Source organism: Phoxinus phoxinus (assembly GCF_949152265.1).
Source record: "Phoxinus phoxinus genome assembly, chromosome: 1".
Lineage (NCBI taxonomy): Eukaryota > Metazoa > Chordata > Actinopteri > Cypriniformes > Leuciscidae > Phoxinus > Phoxinus phoxinus.
In genome coordinates, this window is record NC_136876.1 from 31831878 (window position 1) to 31854486 (window position 22609).

Below are 22609 nucleotides of genomic sequence, written 5' to 3' on the forward strand. Positions count from 1 at the left end.
ACTGGTGCTTGCTTTAGCAAGGCAACAGTATTGTTATTGCTCATACTTATTATTCTTATTCTTCTTCTTCTTCCACTTTTTTTTCGTCTCGCTACTCCTCCCGCAGTTTTTGTCACAGACCCATGAATGAGGTGTCAAAACGTGCGGCCTATTTGGGAATGGTGTGCTATGACTTTTATAAGCGGTCGGGGGTACGATGTTCGCCCCACGGGCGAAATAGCGGCGAAAAAAAACGCATAGACTTACATTGAAAAAAACGTAAAACGCCTCATAGCTCATAGCGAGGATTTCGTAGAAATGTGAAATTTACGACATTTGAAGAGGCTGGCAGGCTCTTTAAGAATATACCTCACAATGGGGTAAAAGTTGCACCCCTGGGGGGCAGGAGCGCCCCAAAGTTTTCCCATTCATTGTCTATGGCATAGGACGGCCCATGAAATGGGCCGTCCTACACCATATTAAGCGATTTTGTATTGAACATAACTCTGGATCACAGTGTCATAGAGACAAGGGGGCGGGCTCATTTTACTCAGACGACCAATCAGTCTCTCCGGATCATTGTGAAGCTATCAGGCCACGCCCCTAGCAACCATTTAGAGCACCTTAGCAACAAGTTCCATAGACTTCCATTGAAAGAGATCAAATGGATATCTCTGGATAGAAGAGTCATAGAAACATGAGGGTGGTCTCGTTTGACTCGGGGCAGCAAACAGCCAATCATTAATCACATCAACACTTCCTAGCCCCTCCCTAGCAACCATTGTTGAGCACCTTAGCAACCAAACATCACAGACTCATAGCTCAGAGCAAGGATGTCGCAGAAACGTGTAATTTGGCACATTTGAAGAGGCTGATAGGCTCTGTAAGAACATACCACACAATGGGGTAAAAGTTGCACCCCTGGGGGGCAGGAGGGGCCCAAAGTTGCCCCACTGAAGTACTATGGTGTAGGACAGCCCATGAAATGGGCTGTCCTACACCATAGTAAGCGATATTCTATTGAACATAACTCTGGATCACATTTGAAGAGGCTGGTAGGCTCTGTAACAACATACCACACAATGGGGTAAAAGTTGCACCCCTGGGGGGCAGGACCGGCCCAAAGTTGCCCCATTCACGTACTATGGTGTAGGACGGCCCATGAAATGGGCTGTCCTACACCATAGAAACCGCATTTGTATTGAACATAACTCTGGATCACAGTGTCATAGAGACAAGGGGGCGGGCTCATTTTACTCAGACGACCAATCAGTCTCTCAGGATCATTGTGAAGCTTTCAAGCCACGCCCTAGCAACCATTTAGAGCTCCTTAGTAACAAGCTCCATAGACTTCCATTGAAAGACATCAAAGGGATATCTCAGGATATAAGTGTCATAGAAACATGAGGGTGGGCTCGTTTGACTCGGGGCAGCAAACAGCCAATCCCCAATCACCTCAACACATCCTAGCCCCTCCCTAGCAACCATTGTCGAGCACCTTAGCAACCAAAATCCAAAGAGGGATATCTTCCATTCTGAATGTCACAGAGACGTGGGAGTTGGTTTATATCATTCATACTGACAAGCAGCCTTTGGAGTTTCATGATTGGCAGCTGCCAAGCCACTCCCTAGCAACAAAAGAGAGTACCCTAGCAACCATTTTGCAAGACCTATATCTCTTCATCAAAACATCGTATAGAGATGGGGGTTGGTTTATACATTCACACTGACTTTGGAGCTTCATGATTGGCAAATGCCAAGACACTCCCTAGCAACCAAACAGATTACCCTAGCAACCGTTTTGCAAGGCGTATATCTCTGCATCAGAACATCGTATAGAGATGGGGGTTGGCTCTTTTGACTCATGCTAGCAAACAGGACTTGCTACATGCTACACATGCTAGCAGTGAATAGCTACATGCTAATATTGATTAGCTAAGTGCTAAATCATGCCAATAAAATGCTACAAACACCATAGTAACCATCTGTGACAACTACCAACCACCTAGTAACACCATAGCAACTACCCAGAATACCCTAGCAACTGCCTAGCAACCACCCAGAACACCCTAGCAACCGCCTAGCAACCACCCAGAACACCCTAGCAACTGCCTAGCAACCACCTAGCAACCGCCTAGCAACCACCCAGAACACCCTAGCAACCACCTAGCAACCACCCAGAACACCCTAGCAACTGCCTAGCAACCGCCTAGCAACCACCCAGAACACCCTAGCAACCGCCTAGCAACCACCTAGCAACCACCTAGCAACCACCCAGAACACCCTAGCAACCGCCTAGCAACCACCTAGCAACCGCCTAGCAACCACCCAGAACACCCTAGCAACCGCCTAGCAACCACCTAGCAACCACCCAGAACACCCTAGCAACCACTTAGCAACCACCTAGCAACCACCTAGAACACCCTAGCAACCGCCTAGCAACCACCCAATACACCCTAGCAACCACCTAGCAACCACCCAGAACACCTTAGCATCTTCATAGCAAACTCCAAGAACACCCTAGCAACCGGGTCGTGTTTTTTGCCACTGCAAGCACCATTCACATTTTCTTCTGGAAATGTACGTTCTAGTTACTGGTGCTTGCTTTAGCAAGGCAACAGTATTGTTATTGCTCATACTTATTATTCTTATTCTTCTTCTTCTTCCACTTTTTTTTCGTCTCGCTACTCCTCCCGCAGTTTTTGTCACAGACCCATGAATGAGGTGTCAAAACGTGCGGCCTATTTGGGAATGGTGTGCTATGACTTTTATAAGCGGTCGGGGGTACGATGTTCGCCCCACGGGCGAAATAGCGGCGAAAAAAAACGCATAGACTTACATTGAAAAAAACGTAAAACGCCTCATAGCTCATAGCGAGGATTTCGTAGAAATGTGAAATTTACGACATTTGAAGAGGCTGGCAGGCTCTTTAAGAATATACCTCACAATGGGGTAAAAGTTGCACCCCTGGGGGGCAGGAGCGCCCCAAAGTTTTCCCATTCATTGTCTATGGCATAGGACGGCCCATGAAATGGGCCGTCCTACACCATATTAAGCGATTTTGTATTGAACATAACTCTGGATCACAGTGTCATAGAGACAAGGGGGCGGGCTCATTTTACTCAGACGACCAATCAGTCTCTCCGGATCATTGTGAAGCTATCAGGCCACGCCCCTAGCAACCATTTAGAGCACCTTAGCAACAAGTTCCATAGACTTCCATTGAAAGAGATCAAATGGATATCTCTGGATAGAAGAGTCATAGAAACATGAGGGTGGTCTCGTTTGACTCGGGGCAGCAAACAGCCAATCATTAATCACATCAACACTTCCTAGCCCCTCCCTAGCAACCATTGTTGAGCACCTTAGCAACCAAACATCACAGACTCATAGCTCAGAGCAAGGATGTCGCAGAAACGTGTAATTTGGCACATTTGAAGAGGCTGATAGGCTCTGTAAGAACATACCACACAATGGGGTAAAAGTTGCACCCCTGGGGGGCAGGAGGGGCCCAAAGTTGCCCCACTGAAGTACTATGGTGTAGGACAGCCCATGAAATGGGCTGTCCTACACCATAGTAAGCGATATTCTATTGAACATAACTCTGGATCACATTTGAAGAGGCTGGTAGGCTCTGTAACAACATACCACACAATGGGGTAAAAGTTGCACCCCTGGGGGGCAGGACCGGCCCAAAGTTGCCCCATTCACGTACTATGGTGTAGGACGGCCCATGAAATGGGCTGTCCTACACCATAGAAACCGCATTTGTATTGAACATAACTCTGGATCACAGTGTCATAGAGACAAGGGGGCGGGCTCATTTTACTCAGACGACCAATCAGTCTCTCAGGATCATTGTGAAGCTTTCAAGCCACGCCCTAGCAACCATTTAGAGCTCCTTAGTAACAAGCTCCATAGACTTCCATTGAAAGACATCAAAGGGATATCTCAGGATATAAGTGTCATAGAAACATGAGGGTGGGCTCGTTTGACTCGGGGCAGCAAACAGCCAATCCCCAATCACCTCAACACATCCTAGCCCCTCCCTAGCAACCATTGTCGAGCACCTTAGCAACCAAAATCCAAAGAGGGATATCTTCCATTCTGAATGTCACAGAGACGTGGGAGTTGGTTTATATCATTCATACTGACAAGCAGCCTTTGGAGTTTCATGATTGGCAGCTGCCAAGCCACTCCCTAGCAACAAAAGAGAGTACCCTAGCAACCATTTTGCAAGACCTATATCTCTTCATCAAAACATCGTATAGAGATGGGGGTTGGTTTATACATTCACACTGACTTTGGAGCTTCATGATTGGCAAATGCCAAGACACTCCCTAGCAACCAAACAGATTACCCTAGCAACCGTTTTGCAAGGCGTATATCTCTGCATCAGAACATCGTATAGAGATGGGGGTTGGCTCTTTTGACTCATGCTAGCAAACAGGACTTGCTACATGCTACACATGCTAGCAGTGAATAGCTACATGCTAATATTGATTAGCTAAGTGCTAAATCATGCCAATAAAATGCTACAAACACCATAGTAACCATCTGTGACAACTACCAACCACCTAGTAACACCATAGCAACTACCCAGAATACCCTAGCAACTGCCTAGCAACCACCCAGAACACCCTAGCAACCGCCTAGCAACCACCCAGAACACCCTAGCAACTGCCTAGCAACCACCTAGCAACCGCCTAGCAACCACCCAGAACACCCTAGCAACCACCTAGCAACCACCCAGAACACCCTAGCAACTGCCTAGCAACCGCCTAGCAACCACCCAGAACACCCTAGCAACCGCCTAGCAACCACCTAGCAACCACCTAGCAACCACCCAGAACACCCTAGCAACCGCCTAGCAACCACCTAGCAACCGCCTAGCAACCACCCAGAACACCCTAGCAACCGCCTAGCAACCACCTAGCAACCACCCAGAACACCCTAGCAACCACTTAGCAACCACCTAGCAACCACCTAGAACACCCTAGCAACCGCCTAGCAACCACCCAATACACCCTAGCAACCACCTAGCAACCACCCAGAACACCTTAGCATCTTCATAGCAAACTCCAAGAACACCCTAGCAACCGGGTCGTGTTTTTTGCCACTGCAAGCACCATTCACATTTTCTTCTGGAAATGTACGTTCTAGTTATTATTCTTATTCCGCCGCTTTTTTGACGCGCTACTCCTCCCGCAGCTTTTGTCACAGACCCCTGAATGAGGTGTCAAAACGTGCGGCCTATTCGGGAATGGTGTGCTATGACTTTTATAAGCGATCGGGGGTGCGGTGTTCGCCCCAGGGGCGAAAAAGTCGACGAAAAATCCCATAGACTTAACATTACGTCAAACTTTGACGAGTCATAGCTCAGAGCGAGGATTTCGTAGAAATGTGAAATTTACCACATTTGGAGAGGCTGGCAGGCTCTGTAAGAACATACCTCACAATGGGGTAAAAGTTGCACCCCTGGGGGGCAGGAGCGGCCCAAACTTTTCCTATTGACTTAACATGGTGTAGGACGTCCCATGAAATGGAGAGAGAGAGAGAGAGTAAGCGATTTTGTATTGAACATAACTCTGGTTCACATTTGAAGAGGCTGGTAGGCTCTGTAACAACATACCACACAATGGGGTAAAAGTTGCACCCCTGGGGGGCAGGACCGGCCCAAAGTTGTCCCATTGACTTACTATGGTGTAGGACAGCCCATGAAATGGGCTGTCCTACACCATAGAAACCGCATTTGTATTGAACATAACTCTGGATCACAGTGTCATAGAGACAAGGGGGCGGGCTCATTTTACTCAGACGACCAATCAGTCTCTCAGGATCATTGTGAAGCTTTCAAGCCACGCCCTAGCAACCATTTAGAGCTCCTTAGCAACAAGCTCCATAGACTTCCATTGAAAGACATCAAAGGGATATCTCAGGATATAAGTGTAATAGAAACATGAGGGTGGGCTCGTTTGACTCGGGGCAGCAAACAGCCAATCCCCAATCACCTCAACACATCCTAGCCCCTCGCTAGCAACCATTGTCGAGCACCTTAGCAACCAAAATCCAAAGAGGGATATCTTCCATTCTGAATGTCACAGAGACGTGGGAGTTGGTTTATATCATTCATATTGACAAGCAGCCTTTGGAGTTTCATGATTGGCAGCTGCCAAGCCACTCCCTAGCAACAAAAGAGAGTACCCTAGCAACCATTTTGCAAGACCTTTATCTCTGCATCAAAACATCGTATAGAGATGGGGGTTGGTTTATACATTCACACTGACTTTGGAGCTTCATGATTGGCAGCTGCCAAGCCACTCCCTAGCAACCAAACAGATTACCCTAGCAACCGTTTTGCAAGGCGTATATCTCTGCATCAGAACATCGTATAGAGATGGGGGTTGGCTCTTTTGACTCATGCTAGCAAACAGGACTTGCTACATGCTACACATGCTAGCAGTGAATAGCTACATGCTAATTTTGATTAGCTAAGTGCTAAATCATGCCAAGAAAATGCTACAAACACCATAGCAACCATCTGTGACAACTACCAACCACCTAGTAACACCATAGCAACTACCCAGAATACCCTAGCAACTGCCTAGCAACGCCCTAGCAACCACAAAAAAATACCCTAGCAACTGCCTAGCAACCGCCCAGAACACCCTAGCAACCACCTAGCAACCGCCTAGCAACCACCCAGAACACCCTAGCAACCACCCAGAACACCCTAGCAACCGCCTAGCAACCACCCGGAACACCCTAGCAACCGCCTAGCAACCACCTAGCAACCGCCTAGCAACCACCCAGAACACCCTAGCAACCACCTAGCAACCACCCAGAACAACCTAGCAACCGCCTAGCAACTGCTTAGCGACCATCCAGAACACCATAGCAATCGCCTAGCAACCACCCAATACACCCTAGCAACCACCTAGCAACCACCCAGAACACCCTAGCAACCACCCAGAACACCCTAGCAACCACCTAGCAACCACCCAGAACACCTTAGCATCTTCATAGCAAACTCCAAGAACACCCTAGCAACCGGGTCGTGTTTTTTGCCACTGCAAGCACCATTCACATTTTCTTCTGGAAATGTACCTTCTAGTTAATGGTGCTTGCTTTAGCAAGGCATCATTATTGTTATCCGTCATACTTATTATTATTCTTCTTTTTATTCCGCCGCTTTTTTGGCGCGCTACTCCTCCCGCAGCTTTTGTCACAGACCCATGAATGAGGTGTCAAATCGTGCGGCCTATTTGGGAATGGTGTGCTATGACTTTTGTAAGCGATCGGGGGTGCGGTGTTCGCCCCAGGGGCGAAAAAGTCGACGAAAAATCCCATAGACTTAACATTACGTCAAACTTTGACGAGTCATAGCTCAGAGCGAGGATTTCGTAGAAATGTGAAATTTACCACATTTGGAGAGGTTGGCAGGCTCTGTAAGAACATACCTCACAATGGGGTAAAAGTTGCACCCCTGGGGGGCTGGAGCGGTCCAAACTTTTCCTATTGACTTAACATGGTGTAGGACGTCCCATGAAATGGAGAGAGAGAGTAAGCGATTTTGTATTCAACATAACTCTGGATCACAGTGTCATAGAGACAAGGGGGCGGGCTCATTTTACTCAGACGACCAATCAGTATCTCATGATCATTGTGAAGCTATCAGACCACGCCCTAGCAACCATTTAAAGCTCCTTAGCAACAAGCTCCATAGACTTCCATTGAAAGACATCAAAGGGATATCTCAGGATATAAGAGTCATAGAAACATGAGGGTGGGCTCGTTTGACTCGGGGCAGCAAACAGCCAATCATGAATCACATCAACACTTTCTAGCCCCTCCCTAGCAACCATTGTCGAGCAGCTTAGCAACCAAAATTCACAGACTCATAGCTCAGAGCAAGGATGTCGCAGAAACGTGTAATTTGGCACATTTAAAGAGACTGGCAGGCTCTGTAAGAACATACCACACAATGGGGTAAAAGTTGCACCCCTGGGGGGCAGGAGGGGCCCAAAGTTGCCCCTATAAAGTACTATGGTGTAGGACAGCCCATGAAATGGGCTGTCCTACACCATAGAAACCGCATTTGTATTGAACATAACTCTGGATCACATTTGAAGAGGCTGGTAGGCTCTGTAACAACATACCACACAATGGGGTAAAAGTTGCACCCCTGGGGGGCAAGACCGGCCCAAAGTTGCCCCATTCATGTACTATGGTGTAGGACGGCCCATGAAATGGGCCGTCCTACACCATAGTAAGCGATTTTGTATTGAACATAACTCTGGATCACAGTGTCATAGAGACAAGGGGGCGGGCTCATTTTACTCAGACGACCAACCAGTCTCTCAGGATCACTGTGAAGCTATCAAGCCACGCCCTAGCAACCATTTAGAGCACCTTAGCAACAAAATCCATAGACTTCCATTGAAAGACATCAAATGGATATCTCTGGATAGAAGTGTCATAGAAACACGAGGGTTGGCTCGTTTGACTCGGGGAAGCAAACAGCCAATCCCGAATCACCTCAACACTTCCTAGCCCCTCCCTAGCAACCATTGTCGAGTACCTTAGCAACCAAAACCCAGACAGGGATATCTTGCATTCTGAATGTCACAGAGGCATGGGAGTTGGTTTATATCATACATACTGACAAGTAGCCTTTGGAGTTTCATGATTGGCAGCTGCCGAGCCACTCCCTAGCAACAAAACAGAGTACCCTAGCAACCATTTTGCAAGACCTATATCTCTGCATCAAAACATCGTATAGAGATGGGGGTTGGTTTATACATTCACACTGACTTTGGAGCTTCATGATTGGCAGCTGCCAAGCCACTCCCTAGCAACCAAACAGATTACCCTAGCAACCGTTTTGCAAGACGTATATCTCTGCATCAGAACATCGTATAGAGATGGGGGTTGGCTCTTTTGACTCATGCTAGCAAACAGGACTTGCTACATGCTACACATGCTAGCAGTGAATAGCTACATGCTAATTTTGATTAGCTAAGTGCTAAATCATGCCAAGAAAATGCTACAAACACCATAGTAACCATCTGTGACAACTACCAACCACCTAGTAACACCATAGCAACTACCCAGAACACCCTAGCAACTGCCTAGCAACCACCCAGAACACCCTAGCAACCGCCTAGCAACCGCCTAGCAACCACCCAGAACACCCTAGCAACCGCCTAGCAACCACCCAGAACACCCTAGCAACCGCCTAGCAACCACCCAGAACACCCTAGCAACCGCCTAGCAACCACCCAATACACCCTAGCAACCGCCTAGCAACCACCCATAACACCCTAGCAACCGCCTAGCAACCACCCAATACACCCTAGCAACCACTCAGAACACCCTAGCAACGACCCGAACAACATGAATAAGCCATATCTCAGCAGCAGAACATCGTACAGACATGGTTGTTGGCTCGTATGCAATCATGTACCACACTCTAGCAACCGGGTGTAGAGTTTTGCCACTGCAAGCACCATTCACATTTTCTTCTGGAAATGTACGTTCTAGTTATTATTCTTATTCCGCCGCTTTTTTGACGCGCTACTCCTCCCGCAGCTTTTGTCACAGACCCCTGAATGAGGTGTCAAAACGTGCGGCCTATTCGGGAATGGTGTGCTATGACTTTTATAAGCGATCGGGGGTGCGGTGTTCGCCCCAGGGGCGAAAAAGTCGACGAAAAATCCCATAGACTTAACATTACGTCAAACTTTGACGAGTCATAGCTCAGAGCGAGGATTTCGTAGAAATGTGAAATTTACCACATTTGGAGAGGCTGGCAGGCTCTGTAAGAACATACCTCACAATGGGGTAAAAGTTGCACCCCTGGGGGGCAGGAGCGGCCCAAACTTTTCCTATTGACTTAACATGGTGTAGGACGTCCCATGAAATGGAGAGAGAGAGAGAGAGTAAGCGATTTTGTATTGAACATAACTCTGGTTCACATTTGAAGAGGCTGGTAGGCTCTGTAACAACATACCACACAATGGGGTAAAAGTTGCACCCCTGGGGGGCAGGACCGGCCCAAAGTTGTCCCATTGACTTACTATGGTGTAGGACAGCCCATGAAATGGGCTGTCCTACACCATAGAAACCGCATTTGTATTGAACATAACTCTGGATCACAGTGTCATAGAGACAAGGGGGCGGGCTCATTTTACTCAGACGACCAATCAGTCTCTCAGGATCATTGTGAAGCTTTCAAGCCACGCCCTAGCAACCATTTAGAGCTCCTTAGCAACAAGCTCCATAGACTTCCATTGAAAGACATCAAAGGGATATCTCAGGATATAAGTGTAATAGAAACATGAGGGTGGGCTCGTTTGACTCGGGGCAGCAAACAGCCAATCCCCAATCACCTCAACACATCCTAGCCCCTCGCTAGCAACCATTGTCGAGCACCTTAGCAACCAAAATCCAAAGAGGGATATCTTCCATTCTGAATGTCACAGAGACGTGGGAGTTGGTTTATATCATTCATATTGACAAGCAGCCTTTGGAGTTTCATGATTGGCAGCTGCCAAGCCACTCCCTAGCAACAAAAGAGAGTACCCTAGCAACCATTTTGCAAGACCTTTATCTCTGCATCAAAACATCGTATAGAGATGGGGGTTGGTTTATACATTCACACTGACTTTGGAGCTTCATGATTGGCAGCTGCCAAGCCACTCCCTAGCAACCAAACAGATTACCCTAGCAACCGTTTTGCAAGGCGTATATCTCTGCATCAGAACATCGTATAGAGATGGGGGTTGGCTCTTTTGACTCATGCTAGCAAACAGGACTTGCTACATGCTACACATGCTAGCAGTGAATAGCTACATGCTAATTTTGATTAGCTAAGTGCTAAATCATGCCAAGAAAATGCTACAAACACCATAGCAACCATCTGTGACAACTACCAACCACCTAGTAACACCATAGCAACTACCCAGAATACCCTAGCAACTGCCTAGCAACGCCCTAGCAACCACAAAAAAATACCCTAGCAACTGCCTAGCAACCGCCCAGAACACCCTAGCAACCACCTAGCAACCGCCTAGCAACCACCCAGAACACCCTAGCAACCACCCAGAACACCCTAGCAACCGCCTAGCAACCACCCGGAACACCCTAGCAACCGCCTAGCAACCACCTAGCAACCGCCTAGCAACCACCCAGAACACCCTAGCAACCACCTAGCAACCACCCAGAACAACCTAGCAACCGCCTAGCAACTGCTTAGCGACCATCCAGAACACCATAGCAATCGCCTAGCAACCACCCAATACACCCTAGCAACCACCTAGCAACCACCCAGAACACCCTAGCAACCACCCAGAACACCCTAGCAACCACCTAGCAACCACCCAGAACACCTTAGCATCTTCATAGCAAACTCCAAGAACACCCTAGCAACCGGGTCGTGTTTTTTGCCACTGCAAGCACCATTCACATTTTCTTCTGGAAATGTACCTTCTAGTTACCGTTACTATCACATTTTACCACCGATGATTTGACTCACAGTGCGACTTCTACGACGGCCGTCAAATTGTCTTCGTTTTTAAAGACAATCCATGACCAAAATTAACGTTAGCGATTTCTTTGTAGCCATGATTTCAATCCCGTGTGTAATGCAGCTCACTGTCACCAAACGTGTCACTGATGGATGATGTAAAACTCTGGACAAGTTATCTTGCGTGCGTCCGTTTTTAACGCATCTTTACTGATGTACAGTCTGACATTTATGACAACTGAGATCTTACAGTGTGACATGGCTTACAGCGATGATCGTGTTTGTACAGTCTGACATGCAACAATCGTAAAGGACTTATAAATTGCACAGTGTGCACCCGGCTTTAGTGATTTTTTATGAGCGAGTCATTTAAACTTCAGCAAAAAGTCATTTAATAATTTACTCAACCGGTTTCCTTCATTCATTCGTTCATTAATTTGCCAAATAAACACGTGACTGGCTACGTCCAAAATCACATACTCTCTGAGCAGGTACTTAGCCTCCTTTGCACCCGTTAAAAAAAGAATGACAAATGGATGCTTAATTATTTAACTGCATACAATAACACAATAACTTTGACAGCCCTACTAAATATATAACATATTGTAGATTAATTCATGCAGTAAGACATAAATGACTATTAAATCATGAGCCCATTATGAATCCTGCTGGTGAGTATATTAGGTGTATATATATATATTAGGGCTGTAACGATTAATCGCGATTAATCGCGATTAATCAAAATTCAAAATAAAAGTTTGTGTTTACATAATATATGTGTGTGTATTGTGTATAATTATTTTGTATATATAAATACATACACATGCATGTATATATTTGAGAAATATTTGCATTTATATACTGCATATATATTTTTATATGATTTATATTATATATAAATAGAACTATTTTATATATAAATAACACATTTTTATTAAATATATACATGCATGTGTGTGTATTTATATATACAAAATAATTATACACAATACACACACATTTATTATGTAAACACAAACTTTTATTTTGAATTTTGATTAATCGCGATTAATCGTTACAGCCCTAATATATATAGGTTTGTTGTAAAACACAATTCAGCTTTATGCCAAAGTTTTAAATATTCTCACACAGATCATCAAAAAAGAGCAGTTTAATTCATAGAACAGACAAATCCCTTTTAGCTTAAATCAGCTCTGGATTTATAGTGAAAGTGGAAACTAAAGCCAAAGTCTGTCACTCTCTTCTCAGGCAGCGACTCTCTCTTTAACAGATTCTCATTGGCATCAGTTTATTTGTTACTCCCATTTATTATCCTTAACTAGAATCTGTTTTAATCTTTTTAAATCTCCTAAGTCTCATAACATTAAAATGCGTTTGTAATAATTAGTCTTTCCCCAGCTAAAGATGAAAAGATATCACTTTAATTTTGCATATGTTTATTAGGAAACATCTGCAGTCTGCACTGCACCATGTCAATTTGAGTCAGCGTGAGTGTGAGAGAGCATATGCAAATGTGTGTTAACTCACCTAAATGACAGTAATAGCCATCGAAGCCTGTGTTATTGCAGTCACAGACGTATGAAGCGTACCCATCAATGCACTGGCCTCCGTTTCGACACGGTATAGAGGCATTCAGACACGCTCCAGTGCAGTTCCTACGTATCCCAGCACTCTCATCAACCTTCCCCTCCAAGTCCACAGGCACCCCGTTCATCCTCAGCCCACGCAGACAACCCAGGAAAGGCCTTAAGGTGTGATTGGCCGCACCTGAATTCAGATGCATGGTATGTTTTTGTATCAACTGCTTGAAGCAATGTTTTCATATTATCTCTGCTTGAAACTCCAGCTCTATGATTCTTACCTACGAGCAGGGGTTGTGTGAACTTCATTGTGATGTAGGTCTGGCCTGGGAACTTGTGTAAGGCCGGAGGCAGGAAATCAACTTTGAGCCGAGCCATTTTTACATTGATTTCAGCTTCTACATAGTGCCATTCATTATCATTGAGAGGTTTAGGTGAGCGGAGGGTGACGTTTCTAATGCCATCACCCACCATGAAAATAAATAGCACCTCAGTTGTAGCTGTGAAAATTTAAGGAGAAACTGATGAAGGAGGAATCAGAATCAATATATATATGGCATATATTTTTAAGATTTACAATGGTATTCACAATGCCACGGAAACGACACTCACAATTGAGTTCAATTCGTAAGAAATTACGGAGGTGGTCATCTGAGCTCTCTACAAACACTCCGTTAGTGCGGTAGGTCCTGAAGTGGAAGGTAATGTCGGCACTGGTGCCGGGCTTGAAGGTGGGGAACGCCAGATAGGTGGGCTTGGAGAAAGCTATGGTGTTCCAGATACTCCCTAAGAGAAGGATTTCTCATGAACAAATACCAATAACATTATTTGGTAAAAGTAAATATGTGTATTATGGACGAAAATGTACAGTCAGCCATCAAAATAATGGCCGCTCTGCTTTGTGTTAATTTTGTTATAATAAACCAAAAGACTGTACATTTCCCTTTACGTACATATCAGGAAGGATCTTCTTATTATATAAGAAAAACTTTTCCTCCATTGTATCTTTGTAATGTTCATTACTCACTGTCTCCATGGCAGTACAGCGCGCCAACACTGTAGCGAGCTTCCGAACCGGTGCGGTTAGTGTCCCCTATGACAATCCTCCTGACAGGCAGATGATCACGGAACGACAGGTAGCCTTTATCTGAGTGCCTAGTAAATGTGAAGAGTGAAGTGTGAAGTAAGAGTGAAACTAGCCTTTAAAATAAATCAATGAATGTTTTGCTTGTAGTTATACTGCATATATACTGTAGCCTACTACCGTTCAAAAGTTTGAGGTCTGTAAGATTTTTTTAATGCTCACCAAAAGATTAAAATGACTGTTTTCTATTAATATACTGTATATTATAAAATGTCAAAGCTGAATTTTTAGCATCATTACTCCAGTCTTCAGTGTCACATGATCCTTCAGAAATCATTCTAATATGCTAATTTGGTGCTCAGAAATAAAAATGTCTTACTATTATCAGTGCTGAAAAGAACAGCGTTTTTTATATAGTAAACATTTTTAACATTATAAATGGCTTTTCTATCTTGATCAATGCATTCTTTCTTTTAAACAAATCTGACCCCAAACGTTTTAACAGCAGTGTACCGGTATATATAAATCGTTTTTGTCCCAAGTTCATATTTAAGTGTCATATTTAAATATATAAAATGTATATCTTTTTCTGTCTTTAATAACATCAAACAAACACCATCATTCAGACAAAGTTAAAAAATATATATTTAGATGACATAAAATTATTTTTATTCATTCACTCTTTCTCATCTCAGTGAGTCTCACCATTGGCGGTAGTCGGCGTCACAGTTGCACCAGTACTTGGAGTCGGTGCAGGTTTGATTGACAGCACATCCACATTTTCCACTTTCAGGAAAAGCTCCTCCCCAGTATTCATGACTCTCATTATGCCGACCAATCCAGTAAGTGTAAGGCCTTCCATCTGTTAACAAGACAAGCCAGTCTCATTGGGGTCAACAGAGCAGAGCTTAGCTTTGCAAAAATACTCAGTGGTAAATGGTGACTGAGAAGATTCCTATAAGTTACTCAGCATAGAAAAAGGCTGAGAAGGACACTAATTATACTCAGGCTAGTCAGACTCTTCTAGTGTTTTTGCACTGAATCCCTAGCTGAGATCAATGCTTCAGCAGCCATTTCAAAACTCACAGCTGAGGTTCCTTTACACATGGTTTTTTACTATGCTATACAATTCAGATACACAGTGATGGCTGCAGATATTTACCACACAGTAAAATAACTTTCAAATAGGTTCAATTATTTGAAGGGATTGTTCACTCAAAAATGAAAATCCCAAACCTGTGTGACCTTCTTTCTTCTGTGAATTTTTGAAGAACACCTTTCCACATTTTTTATATAATGAAAGTGAATGAGAATTGGGGACATCAAGCACCAAAAACAAACAAACAAAAAAAACATCATAATGGATAATGAAAGGATTTTATTCCGTCTTCTCAAAGCACAAGTCATTACTAACTCAAATACTCTACCATATGCTGTACCTCTAATGAGCCGTTAACTGCTGTAACTATCTTTGAATCAGTGAGTTGAAATCAAGAACTGGATCAGTTTGATTTGTGAACAAACCGATTCATTCATTGAAAAGATCCAACTCAAAGTATGATTTGTTCATGAATTTGGTCATTGCGGATTGTCACATGTCTTTAAAATTCAGGTTTGGAACAACATGAGGGTAAATAAATGATGACGAAATTTTCATTTTTGGGTGAACTATCCCTTTAACTACATTCATGCATTAAATGACCAAGAATATTCAACGTACTAAGTTCCACACATCCTTGTGAAACCTAACTTACGTGGAGTATTGAGGAGGCGTGACTTGTAGCACGATAACTCAATCCACTGTTCGCAGTATAAGGAGGTGTTTGCTAGGGCAGTGACTTCATCCCAGGATGCGTTTACATACCGGACGTCCCCAATATACGGTTGATCCACAGTGGAGCCGCTCACCTTGGTGCTTTTCATGCGGTTGTGCTCGATGACGGTCCATGATTTTTGCACTAAAATGTGACGTGATCAATCTTAACTCACCAAAATCATCTCTTCGAAATTGATTTCAACATGTCAATCTCTTCCACTTCATACATACACATATTGCAGTAGACCGTGAAAGGTTTCAGTGGTCCGCTCAGATCTGGATCTATGGTGTAGTTGCCTGACCAGTACTTCCCATTCAGTCTGTAGGCCTCGCATGACTCCCTGTAGACGGCTGGGATGGAGGGAGAGAGAGACTTAAAATAGAGTGATTCTCATATTTCACCAACAAAAAGTCAATATAGAGGAATCTCCTCGGTGAAAGACACTTACAGTTATGACAAACCTCCCCCTTGTAGCCAGTGTTGTTACACACACACAAGAAATCATTCCAGGACTGTATACACCTGCCTTCATGTTCACATGGGTTTGGAGAGCACCTGAAAAAAAGAAGAGAAGGCTGACACTTTAATAATGCACGTCTCAAGATATTACATTCTGCGAGGCTTTGTTTCTCCTTTATGAGTTTTATATGATTATATATTTATGTTATATTATTGGTATTGACAATAATATTTTTTACTGGAAAACAAGACAAAAATCTGCAGTGCATTTTTCCAAATTTTTGTTCGTCCTGATTACAGACTATGACATTAGACTTAGAGGTAATAAATGAACACTACACTTGTATCCCACACACACGCTAGTTTATATATCATGGTGGTAACTGTCCGTTGACTTTTATTCTTTTTATAGAGCTGAGCTCATATGTTTTTATCTCCTTTCAAATTTTCATTTTCATTAAGACATAATTTTCAGTTTATTAAGCAGTATTCCTGATGAAGACAGTCTGCTTGGAAACTATCATTGTGAGGACATTTAGTCCTGCAGTGTTGGCAAAAACCCACATACACAAACTCAATGAGTTGCACGCAGACACACGCACGCACGCACGCACGCACACATACACACACACACACACACACACACACACACACACACACAAACACACACACACACACACAAACACACACACCTATCAGTGATACCGCAGGTGCCCAGCAGAATTTCAGCGTATCTGCCCCATTTCCTCTGCAGCATGACATCTATATCCACCGGCTCATCATCTATAAAGATCTGCTGCATGCAGCCGTGGAAGCGAGACAGCTTGGTCACACAGCGAGCCGTGTTATTGGTCTTAGGACAACCTGCAACACAGCAGATATGAAATATTACTCTCATTTAGCATTGATTATGAACATTAAGGCAGCATTTATGGCATTAGATGTGCCATACATTTATGAATAATAGATAAACAACATGCATTGTGTTGTAAAGCATTCTTGCTTACAATAAACACGAATTTACAGACATTTTTGAGGCAGTTTTAGAGATGAGTGGCACTCGGTTTTAGCCATGAGGCACTTAAACATAACAGACTACTTCTCATATTCTGTGATCTGTAACTTACCCCCGAAGAAGTAGCGATCTCCTGTACGAACCGTGAAGGGGTTGGTGATCTTCAGTGGTGAGCTCTCATCTTCATCTATAGTGATAGTTAGTAAGTTGTCTTTGGCGGTCAGGTCTACTGTGTGCCAGAAGCCGTCATTGAGACGGTACCCTTAAACACACAAAAAAGTAAAATCTTTACTGTATATAATCTTAGACTGGACCAGTGTTTGGTTCTGCTAAACTCTTGGTCTATAGGTGTTCCATTCAGTCCTCTCTTACAGAAATAGAGATCAAAATGTCATTACCAATGTTATGGACACAATCGTTAATCATACCGTACCTGCAGCAAAGCGTAATCTCTTGTTTCCAGGCTGCATGAGAGTGACGTTGACCTGTCCTTCACTGAGGCCAAGCTCCAGAGAGCCCAAATCATCTGCAAACCTGGTGAACATCAGTAACCCTGTGTAGTCCCATGAGCGGAACTTAAACTTTACCGCCAGACGGTTCTTCCGGAAGAACCCGGGCAGCTGCAGGTAGTTGTTGGGTCCTGCAAAGGTCATGGGCTTCCAGAGGAGGTCACGGCAGGTATAATGCATCTTTGTCTGAAATATACAAAAAATATTTAAAATATTTTGCGATACACTGAACATCCAAATGTGATTTCACCACACACTACACTCTTGCAAAACTCTACATACCTTTTTAGGAGCTAGACGAATTTCAGGCTCCTGGTATTGTGTCATGTAGATGACATTGATTCCATTGATAAAGACGTTCTCCATGCAGCCACGGAAGTTAACCTTACCAGGCAGGTGGGGTGTGTCTTTCTCAATCACACCGCCAACATAAATCTAAAGAGAAATGGATAATTGTTATGATCAGATTGCAGGGAACATTCACCAATGGCATGAGTTTGGGGCGGGACTATCTTATTGACTGACCAATGGCAGACAGGAGTAGTGTTTGTGATACCTGCTTGAAAACAGTAATTATTTTACTCCATTTGCTGATCCTAATGGCACAGAAATTACACCCTTCACTTTTAACAGAGGCACCGATTATTTTTGTGTTTTTCATTTGTTCAAAACAAATGTGAGTCATATTATCACTGAAGTGTGATACAGTGTGTATTTATAGTTCATGCGTTTGATCCAACAGGTCACCTGTTTGTCCAGATCAAGGTACTTGAACTCTCCGTTGAGGACAGCAGTCTCAGTCTGGCCATCCAGGGTGAAGTTAACCTCTCGCCCGTAACGCTTGATGGTGACGTAGTGCCAGTGCTGGGTGTCCAGCAGGTTTCCCAGCATCATTGTGGTCATCCCATTGGTGTTATGGACTGTGCTGCTCCCTTAAATAGATCATGAATATATGATTATAGATAGAAGGTCACACAGACAGACAGATATATGATAGATAGATAGATAGATAGATAGATAGATAGATAGATAGATAGATAGATAGATAGATAGATAGATAGATAGATAGATAGATAGATAGATAGATAGATAGATAGATAGATAGATAGATTACCCAGGCTGATATGAAAGTATAGGCGTCCAGTCTTTACTTCCAAAGTGACCGAGTCTCCCTGCAGACCCTCACTGTGCAGGAGAATACCATCCTTCTCCAACGTCTTAAAATTCAAAGCGTAGTGGTCCTGAAGTGTCCTCATCCTGCCCCGTGGGAAGGAGTATGCCACCATGTCATCCCCCTCAAACTGCATCACATATGATTCTGTTAGGGTCAAAGGTCAAGAGTATGGAGAGGATTGTTAAAAACTATATTACAAGGTTTTATTTCTGCTAAACCAAACACAACATGGACAAGCCACTGTGTGTGTCAATCTGTTTTCTTTCTGGCCACGCAAACAGAAGAGGTTGACCTTGAAATCAATGACCTTGGCCTACACTGATGCCCAGATCATCAAGGAGTTCACATTGCTTCTAGCTTGCACAAATCAGCATATGAGAGTGTTCATAGGTATTGAATTTACACATGAGTTTTACAGGCAGTATGTGTTGTACCTGGTAAAAGTATTGGTATTATTGGCATGGCAAACTGAAATAATAAATTTTATACTCAGTATTTTTCTTTTGATTTTCACTATTAATATTTAAAAATCCTTGTAACAATATACAAAGCACTTGAGAATAAAATATATATATATATTAAGTCTTACAGTATTTTCACTTCATCTAGAGGGAAAAATGTTCTTTGTTGTAACCATAAACCTCATTTTTTTTATTTCTCTTAAAACAACTTATCGTTGAGATATATTTATTGGAAAACAAGATCAAAATACTAATTAAAAACAGATTTTCTGCAGTGCAACTCAAAGGACCGGTTAACATTACAAGGCACTGAGGAGATTTTCCGTATCATGATACGCTAAAGTTCTTGGCTGCTGATAAAACACAAACAGTTGGCAGTGCCTCAGTCCAGACATGCGCCGTTTACCGTAAGGACAGCCGTAGAGCTCTACTCGAAGGCCGATTTTGCCTCCATTCTCAGTATTCCAGCCCATGGGATAGATGCGCAGATGTTTGGCAGTGATCGCATAATGAAAGACGTTCCTCTTCACCTGGTAGTAATTCCAGTTGCCAGGCAACGTCTGAGAGACACAAAAATCTGATATTAAAGGCTCTATGAATGTTACACACCATTTAACAAATCAACAACTTCTCTCACTCACAACTAATCATCAACAATGTTTTTGTAAAAGGTTGAACTCTAGATTCTGATTGAATGAGTCATGTTCAAGGTCAAATAAGATAAAAAAAGAAGATGCCTGTCCTATGCCTCTGCTTCAAAACATCAGGACTTGATCAACACAAATTATACTTTTCAGTGGGCTTTCCAAACACTAATAAAACATAGATCATTTTTACCATATTGCCTCCTGTCATGACATATGGAGTCCATGCGTCGAATCGATCCCCGTACAGCAGCATGTATTTGGTGATCCAGTCATAAGAGTTGAAGGTACCCTGAGTGGCAATGGCCATGATACGATACTTCCTCCCCAGGTCAATCTGCATCCACGGCTGCCTGTCCCGAGGGGACGGAGACCAGCCACTGCTCCCTACATCAGCACACACACATTTGAAAATCAGCTGAGAAAATACATGCATGTAGACATTTAGTGCTTCAAATTTCTTGTCATGGGCTAGCCAGCAGTCCTACATATTTTGGCCATATGTAAAATGACAGAAATTGTCATAAAAATCCAAATAATCTACATTATTAAAAATGGAATATTAAGAGACATTTCTGAAAGATTTGTAAAAAAAAATTTAAAGAACATGGCTTGTCTGATTATTTATTTGTTTGTTTATTTTTGTATTTATTGTTTGTTTGTTTGTTTGTTTGTTTGTTCTTCAAATAAAGTCTAAAAATGTATGTTTTCTCCACCAAGGTAAAATAACCTGAAAAAGTTTGAAATTATAATAATAAATAATAAATTAATTAAATTAAATAAAATTAATGAATAAAAATTTAATAAAATAAAATAATACAATTAAATTAAATTAAATACAATTAAATTAAATGAAACATTTGGTTCAATGTGATTGTTTCTCCACCACAGTTATGTTCCAGACTGTTCTAATGGATATAAAATATAATAAATCATTTTGATAGCCTAATTTAACACTAGAGGACAATATGCACGGACAAAAAAATAACAAAAGTGCAGCATTTCAATGGAACAATGGAATGGAATTGCATTTCAATGAAACAAAGTAATCTTGTGACTTTTACATATAATTTCTCATATTTTTATTGACATTTTTAATTCGTGGCTCAGTGGTCACATTCACTTTTATTCACACAAAAAATAAAGACTTTTTTTGTTGTTGCTTCAGACGGGCAAATGTATTGGCTAAATCAAAGGGGAATATTATGTTAATATTGTTTCTCATCAGTATTCTCAGCCAGACCTATTCAAAATGCAAAATGCAACCCATAGCTCTTGTGGTCTAGTCACTTACCATACAGTTTGGCAAAATGTGCAGAGTAAAAAAAGTTGTATCTGGAAGAAGCATGGAAAGAGGATGCATAGAGAGGAGAAATCAGCGGATCTAAGCATGGCCCTGAACAGAGAGAAAGAAAAAGAGAATTATAGAGAATATTTAATGACATTTTCATAAAAGCAAGATTACATTTTTTTTTTTGACAAGGTTTATTTAGCAGTTTATTGAAAATAGGACAACACAATGAAACTGTTATTCATGGGAAAAGTTATATACATACATTATCTGATATAAATACTTTTAAAGGGTTGTTTCGGATTAATTTCAACCTAGGGGCCTTTGCACCATGACCTCGAGGCATTGTAAAGTTTGTAAGTACATCAGGAGTTTATTTAAATAACACTTGCCTGATGGCTTATTCTACTACTAACCATAGACATAATGCTACTAACCCGGACGTCGACGTCACTTCCGTGATTTGGGAAAAGCCTGTAAAAGTCTCGCGCGATCACCCGGAGTTGTTGAAAAAGTATGTTTTTCATGGTATGTCCAATTTTTATTTTTCCCGAAGTGTTGACAACTTAGTATTAACTAATAATTGTTGCAAACTGGTACTATCAACTAAATATTAGTGCATTCCTGGAACTGGGCGTCTTTACAATTGCTTTCTGCCAGGACTTTTACGGTCTTTTCCCAATTAACGGAAGTGACCTCGATGTCCAGGTTTAGCGTTAGCATAAGCCATCAGGCAAATGTTATTTAAATAAACTAGTGGTGGGCAGATCGAGGCTTCGTAAAAACAATGAAACAGTTGAAGGCAGCAAATGTGCCATATTGTATCGAGGCTTCGAAACAATTCGACACCCGTCTCAACGGTGACACCTAGTGGTCACTTGCATGTGTTGATCTGAAACAACCTTGACAACAAGCCATTAAATCTATATCTATCTATCTATCTATCTATCTATCTATCTATCTATCTATCTATCTATCTATCTATCTATCTATCTATCTATCTATCTATCTATCTATCTATCTATCTATCTATCTATCTATCTATCTATCTATGCATCTATTAATGTGT

General features: G+C 42.7%; 1 protein-coding gene across 2 annotated transcripts in view; it reads right to left on the bottom strand.

Annotated features, from left to right (window-relative positions):
* The window catches only part of cntnap1 (contactin associated protein 1), a 147545-nt gene that overhangs the window by 114886 nt on the left and 10050 nt on the right, over nt 1-22609 (bottom strand). For both annotated transcript variants that reach the window (XM_079611307.1, XM_079611308.1), the window contains exons 2-18: nt 21544-21645; nt 20443-20636; nt 20012-20165; nt 19085-19288; nt 18718-18902; nt 18253-18405; nt 17895-18156; nt 17574-17723; nt 17139-17310; nt 16436-16542; nt 16218-16337; nt 15925-16128; nt 14876-15032; nt 14114-14241; nt 13699-13872; nt 13368-13586; nt 13034-13273 (exon numbers count right to left, since the gene is read on the bottom strand). In XM_079611307.1, coding sequence (XP_079467433.1) covers nt 13034-13273; nt 13368-13586; nt 13699-13872; nt 14114-14241; nt 14876-15032; nt 15925-16128; nt 16218-16337; nt 16436-16542; nt 17139-17310; nt 17574-17723; nt 17895-18156; nt 18253-18405; nt 18718-18902; nt 19085-19288; nt 20012-20165; nt 20443-20636; nt 21544-21645 — 2925 coding nt within the window. The remainder of the gene's footprint in view (nt 1-13033; nt 13274-13367; nt 13587-13698; nt 13873-14113; nt 14242-14875; nt 15033-15924; nt 16129-16217; nt 16338-16435; nt 16543-17138; nt 17311-17573; nt 17724-17894; nt 18157-18252; nt 18406-18717; nt 18903-19084; nt 19289-20011; nt 20166-20442; nt 20637-21543; nt 21646-22609) is intronic.